At 44.3% G+C, this 7247-nt stretch overlaps 1 protein-coding gene across 10 annotated transcripts in view; it reads left to right on the top strand.

Annotated features, from left to right (window-relative positions):
- The window catches only part of PCED1B (PC-esterase domain containing 1B), a 146070-nt gene extending 142726 nt beyond the window's left edge, over window positions 1-3344 (top strand). For all 10 annotated transcript variants that reach the window (XM_019625861.1, XM_019625860.1, XM_019625863.1 and 7 more), the window contains one exon: window positions 1744-3344. In XM_019625861.1, the coding sequence (XP_019481406.1) occupies window positions 1744-3118 (1375 nt within the window). In that variant the 3' untranslated portion in view covers window positions 3119-3344. The remainder of the gene's footprint in view (window positions 1-1743) is intronic.
- The last annotated feature ends 3903 nt before the right edge of the window (window positions 3345-7247 follow it).

Here is a 7247-nt window from a genome sequence, read left to right as displayed (position 1 = left end):
TCAGCTCGGGCCGGGACTGGAACCACTGTTGCTCAGAGCTCGCACTCTTGAGCAAGCTCTTAACCAACTGAGCCACTCGGCTGGCCCTCTTAGGGCAACTCTTACATTCTACCAATTTTCATGTTTCTATTTTTGTACTTGTACCCATTTAAAACCACAAATAGTACAGCTTTTGAAAACTGAATGTGTTGTTTAATACTAGCTATCCACCCACACCTATTAAAATGTTTATTAATGCATAAAAGCCTACAAACATCAAGCCACAGTGGATTTTAACAGCTTCCGTGTAAGTATGTGCAGTGGATGCTATTTTCCTCCCCATCTGAGATTGTTTGAAGTATTGAAGTGTATTTCTACCTTTCACTCATTAGAGAAAGTGGTTATAAATGGCAGCTGGAAATAAACTTCACCCAAAGATTTGAAAATGAGTTTACCACTTTTAAATTTTATTCACTGTGCTGGGAAGGAAAAATGTTTCCTCTCCCCTACTAGGTTCAGTTTCCGGGGCCTTATGGCTACACTAACAAACAACTGGGTAGCAGAAGAAAAACACACTATTTTTATTTACATTTTTTTTGCACTACAGTTCACAGAAAAGAAATGAAACTCAAACAGATTCAGGGGCTTATATACCATTTTAACAAAGGGAAAAGGATTTTGGCTTCAAGGGGTGATAAATTGTGAAGAAGCGACTAGGAAGTGTGTGGGGGAGCTGATGGAAGATCGGGGCTGTTTTAGTAAGGTCTCTACATGCAAGCTCATCGTGGTGTTGAGAACTCCCCATCTTCTTCCCTGACTCTTCTCTCTGGTGGGGGAAGGGGCACCTTCCTCATGGGACCTTTATACATTGCTTTTAGTTAGATAAGGGGTGCAGGGAACGCTTCCTGTGTCTGTTGGTTTTTCAGCTCAAAATCATCCTGATGCCAAAGGGGCATGTTTTGAGGTGGCATATTCTCATCTCCTTCAAATGGAAAGCAAAGAATATTATAGCTGAAACACGTGAATTATTTTTAATTTTATTTTTTACAAGTTCTATTTGTAAGAAACAACTGCTTCCTTGTTAAAAAAATCTGTTTTTATCATGTTTTCTGACACATGGACTCTTCCTGTCTGTTGCATTAAACTGAATTCTTTTTAAGATATTAAAGTAATAGACAATTATATAAAGTGTATTTACAAAAAAAGGAGGAAAGCAAGTCATTCATAATCCTACTATTAACAACTTTTTGCATATTTTCTTTAAAAGTTAGCTGTGCATATCTATTTCATAAAGTTTCATTGATATGGGGCACACATGTAGTCTGTCACTTCTTTAACTTAACATTATCACAAACATCCTCCATGTTGTTGCTTACTCACAGTCCTCATTACTTGGCAGCTGCAAAGTTTGCCTAACCATTCTACAGCTGTCAGACATCTGGGCTGCCTTTCCAGTGGTGCATTGCACCTCCAGCAGGAGGCAAGGCCCAGTTGGCCCCTCCTGGCTAGTTGGAACCTGGGCTTCCAAGAGCAGCTGTGGGCAGTTCAGAGGTCACGCAAGTCCCAGGCCTAGGCTGAGACCAGGTCAAGCAAGGCTTCTGGCTCCAGGCTCCCTTCATGCTCTCTCTCCTCAGCCCCAGCCAGTGATGGAGTTCCGCCCGTCAATCCTCCCAGCCAAAACTCCATCCCTGGCCCTGAGTCCTACCCACACAGAGGGCCTGCCCAGGGCCCTCTCCTCCCAGCTGCTCTCTCCTTCTGTCCTAGCTATCTGCAGACCCACCCGTGTGCAAAGGAGGGAGCTAGGCTGCCTGCCCTGAGCGTCATGGTCCTACTGCTATCCTCCGAAGTGCGGCAGCTGCTCCACAACAAGTTTGTCGTCATCCTGGGAGACTCTGTCCAGAGGTCTGTGTACAAAGACCTGGTCCTCCTGCTGCAGAAAGATTGTCTGCTCACTTCCAGCCAGCTCATGGTCAAGGGGGAGCTGAGTTTCGAACAGGATAAGCTGGTATATGGAGGCCAGAAGGGCCACATGCACAACCGCACCGACTACCGCGAGGTCCGCCAGTACTGCTCCGGCCACCATCTGGTGCGCTTCTACTTCCTCACGCGCGTGTACAACGAATATGTTCAGGCTGTCTTGAAAGAGCTACAGTCTGACAGCTACACCCCAGACATAGTCATCATTAACTCCTGCCTCTGGGATGTCTCCAGATATGGGCAGAACTACATTAGGAGCTATCAGGAGAACCTGGAGAACATGTTTACGCACCTACGCGAGGTGGTGCCCGAGTCATGCCTCGTGTTGTGGAACACGACCATGCCCGTTGGCCAGAAGATCACCGGGGGCTTACTCCGGCGAGACCAGCAGCACTTGGCCCTCCTTCTGGGAGACAAGGTGATAGAAGCCAACTTCTATAGCTCTACCGAGGCACAGAAGCACGGTTTTGATGTGTTGGACTTGTATTTCCACTTCCGCCACGAGCAGAGGCACCGGCAGGGAGACGGGGTGCATTGGAACCAATTCGCGCACCGACAGCTCTCCCAGCTGCTCCTGGCCCACGTGGCAGACGCCTGGGGGGTGGAGCTGCCCCACCGCAATCCTGTGGACAAGTGGATCAGGAATGGCCCTGAGAGTGAAGGACCTGACCAGAGCGCTGAGAGGCCGTCCCAGGCCAGCAGAGATCCACTGGCCTTACCCCTGATCCCATTGTTGCCTTCTCCCAGGAACAGTCCCCTGCTTCCGCTCCCAACCCCCCGCCCACCCCTGCCCCAGCTCCTGCCCCCGCAGCCTCGTCCCATTCCCTGCCACCCAGTGATGTCCCCCCCGTTGTTGTTCTGTCCCCAAGATACTGATTTTTCCTCAGACCATCATTTCCCGTCAGATCAGTTCTTTTTCAACTATTTCCCTTCAGATGTACCCCCATCTACCCAAACAGGATTTGACTTCCAAGCTGACTTTATGTTTGGTCCCCAGCTGCCTAGGCCCCCCTTCCCCACACCCTATTATCAGCAGCGGGCCCCTGTGGTTCATAGGGGTTTTCCCCGAAATCTACCTCGTGGCCCTTATGGGCCCTCAAGGCGGCGGCCCAGATCTTACAGGAGACGGGCCCCAGCCCACCCAGAGCCAAGGCCTCATTAGACTGACTTGGACCATTTTCCTCCTCATGGACGTGGACTGGACAGATCATGTGACTCTGCCTACACAGACTGATCTTGTTAACGTAAGCAGTTGATCCTTACATGGACTTCTTTTTGTTCATTGCTCTTACCAGTAATGGCAGAGAAGAGCAGTCTGAACCCATCTTTTTGGCTATGGCCTCTTCCTCCACTCTCTGGAGGCGACCACGTGTGATTTCTGCCTCTCCACTCCCTAGTCTCTTTGTCTCTTTGTAAACATAAAGTTGAAATAAAGAAGTTGTTTCACAAAAGTAGTTGTGGGTTTTGTGTGTGTCTATATTTAATGGTGCCTCGCCTTTCTATTGAACAATTAGTTTCGTAAGAGCAGGGATGATATCTGCTGAACAAAGAGGCAGGGCATCTGCTTGATAAACTACTCAAAATGAATTTGTCTAAAATAATTCTGAGGGTTTTCATAAGATGGATCGGATTCCTTAGAAAGAAACAAAAGAACTTGAACTTTTGTAGTCATATTTTCCAGGGATTCTCGAAGAATCATTGCATTTTAAAACTGGGGAAACTAAAGACATAAAATGTAACTAACATTTACAAACAGGAAACTGAGGCCAAGATCGGTGAGTGATTTGTTCTAGGTCACACAGAAAACCACTCCTCCACTGCTCTTCCCTAGTTTATACTGGTTTCTAGTTTGTATTAATGTTCAAAACACAAGACTGAGTTATGCCATAGGAACATCAAACCAAGAAGGGATGTTTACCAAACATGGTCCTTCTATGAAAATCATGGCAGAAAAAACTCCATCATCAGATGTTTAGTGGTTACATGTGCAATGAACTATATATGTAAGCTAGAGTGGATGGCATGCTGTGGCTTTATGATTTCATGAATAGTCTTGAATATTGGACTTGAAACTATTAGAGCTCTATGATTCACCAGTATAGAATAAAACTACCAGTTGGAAGAAGGGACTACCCAGTGCACAGCTCTGACAAATGGCAATGACCATCTCTGTTTTGTAGGAATAGCATCATGAAGACTGTTTAAGGGCTAGGCCTTTTGTCAATAGATTAGTGAAATGTTACTACTTAGATAAAATAATATTATCTGAAGGATAGTTTTTTTTTCATTGAATTTATTTGACTGGTTTATAGGTCCTCAATTGGATCATTTCTAAATTTGACAAGGAGGGTCAGGAAATGTCCTGCAAAAATGAAGTCCATGAAATCCAAAGAAATGGATGAGATCAGCTAGCTATGGAAAAAATACCAGCTTGCTTTTTTTTTTTTTTTTTTTTTTTTTTTATCTTTTTGTTGGGGAATTGGCGGAGGGGACCAGTGTTCGGGAATCGGGGAAGGGGAACAGACAAATTGCTGTCCTTTTTGTTCTTCAGTCTAGTTGTGAAGGACGTTGCTTCACTGGCCCATGTTGGTATTATCATTGCGTTCTTCCCAGGTGAGGCAGATTGGTCGCCAGCCTCTGGACGGTCACTCACAGCAGCTTTTGGCAGCTCACGCTGGCTGCCAGCCACTCACTCATGGTAGTTTATGTCAGCCCACTGCAGCTTCACTGCAGGCTACACAGTTGCTGGCGGGCGACTCAGGGCAGCCCAGCTCCAGGTCAAGCTGTTGTTCACCATCTTAGCTGTAGAGGGCGCAGCATCACTGGCCTTAATGTGGGATCCAAACCCGGGCCTTGCTGTTCAGAGCTGGCGTCCCAAGCCAACTCAATCAACACGCCACTCGGCCGGCCCAGAAATACCAGCTTTTAATCTACCAAAAATAGCTGTAAGCTTCCTGGAAAATAAGACCTTTTATCTTTGTTTCAAATCCTAGAACAAAGTCTAGCACTTAGTAAGTACTGAATAATGCTTCTTGAATGAATCAGTGAATGAATGACGAAATGGTGTGTGAATGTATTTCTGGTGAGTCTACAACCGAGTCTCTAAGGAGATATTGGGTTGTCGGAAAAGTCATGACATATTTTTTCTATGTTTTTCATTGCAAAAATGTGTCATGACTTTTCCGACAACCCAATACTAAATTGACATTCAATCATTGTAGCACATCTGAAGGAATATTGCTGAAACAGTGTTTTGATGACCTTCAAGGACTCTATAAAGGTAATGACTACAAGTCAGAATTTGCCAGAATGTCCCAGCAAAGTCAGGGGAGAGGGGTCCTGTCTGACCAATGTAAAGTTTCTAATCTATGGGAGAGATTACTGCACCAGACTGCGATTTGGTACCATCAGCCTTCAAGATGAGCCAGTTACCTTCATCCTGGCTTTGCATTTCCCAAGGAAGACAATAGTGGCATTTAGCTGTTGATCTGAGTAAGCCGATGCATTTAGTATATACATTTCTATGAATAAACCAATAAACTGGTGTTGTATATATTTCTCTCTTGTGAGTTGGGTTAGTATATATTGTTCCTCCTCAATCAAGTCACACTTGAACCACGGAGAATGGGTTCTTAGATATATAGTCCTGAGGACCTAGACTGTATCAGTGGTGAAACCACTCTATTATGGATTAAATTGCACCCATCACTAAACAGTCCCGTTTACCATAGATGGGTAGGAATGTGGGTAGATTCAGACAGGGACAATCTTCTCCTTCCCAGGTTTGTTAATTTCCTATGGCTGCTGTAACAAATACCACAAATTTGGTGGCTTAAAATGACACATATTTATCTGTATAGTCTGGAGCTCAAGCACCAAAATCCATTACCCCAGAGTATAATCCTTATTTTGTCCTATGCTAGTCTACATCATTAGGCTTCTGCCTGCCTCTGCAATGTTATTTTCTTTTTATTATTATTATTTGTGATAAAATACACATAACAAAATTTGGCATCTTAATCTTTTTTTTTTTGAAGTACGTAGTTCAATGGTATTAAGTACATTCACATTGTTGTGCAACCATAATCTCCTGGAACTCTCTTCATTGCTGTTTATGCTTTCAGGACTTTCTGTTCATACATGCCAAGCTCTTATAACATGGGCCTTTGCACTTGCTGTTCCCTTTGCCTGGGATGTTCTCCATCCCCTATCTGCTAGTTCTTTCGATATCTAACTCTTCATCCTCCTCCCACACCTCCCAAGTCACCTCCCAAGAGGCCTTCCATGATCATTTAATCTAAAAGCACTGTTATGATCCATCATAGCACTCTTTACTTGCTTTGTGTCACCTACCTCACTCAGCAGTGACCTTTGTAGTTGCTTGTTAGCCTCTCCAGCTAGAATGTAAGCTCTATGAGTCTTGGCCACTGTTGAATTCCCAGTGGCTACTAGCACAATGCCTGGGAAGATGTTCAAGTATATTTACTTTAGTTAAATGTTCAAGAACATAATTCATTCACGTTGTGTACTCAAATAAGAAGGCAATTTGTATTAAAATCTAGCTGTATTTGATTACTTTTCTTAAGAAAATGTCTACAGAACTCTCCCATAGCTTTACCTAAGTCATCCTGAGTGGCTAGCCCCTTGGACATTCCCATTCCCACTGAGGGGAAGATCCTGATAGCACTTCAGTCAGTGCTTGCATTTAATTTCATACATATCCTGGACTTTCTGTTCCACCTTAGAGCTTTCTTCTTTGCCCATTTTTGCTATTGTCACCTTGCTCCTTAAATCAAGAAGCCTAACAATGCAATCAAACTATTACCTGGTAAAAAAAAAAAAGCCATAATTATTCAACATTTATGAGAGAAATTATTGCTCTCTTGCTAAGACTTAAAATGCAGGACTCATACAGCCTAGTCTCCAGCCTCAAGAAATGACAGCACTCAAAGCTTTTTTTTTTTTTTTTTAAATTATATTTATAGAGATATGATTTGATATACAGAACGCAGTCTCTCTCTGTACATTAAGACTGGCCAAATTTTTTTTTTTTTAAGATTTTTATTGGGGGAATTGGGGGAATGGGAACAGTGCTGGGGAATTGGGGGAAGGGGAACAGACAAGTTGCTGTCGTCTTGTTCTTCAATCTAGTTGTGGAGGACGTTGCTTCACTGGCCCAAGTTGGCACCATCATTGCGCTCTTCCCGGGCGAGGCAGATCAGTCGCCGGCTTCTGGACGGCCGCTCACTGCGGCTGCTGGCCGCTCACGCTGGCTGCTGGCTACATACGGT

The sequence above is a fragment of the Hipposideros armiger genome, unplaced genomic scaffold (genome assembly GCF_001890085.2).
Source record: "Hipposideros armiger isolate ML-2016 unplaced genomic scaffold, ASM189008v1 scaffold_640, whole genome shotgun sequence".
In the NCBI taxonomy this organism is placed as follows: Eukaryota; Metazoa; Chordata; class Mammalia; order Chiroptera; family Hipposideridae; genus Hipposideros; species Hipposideros armiger.
The sequence above is the reverse complement of the archived record's forward strand: the minus strand, read 5'-3'. Positions and strand labels throughout refer to the sequence as shown.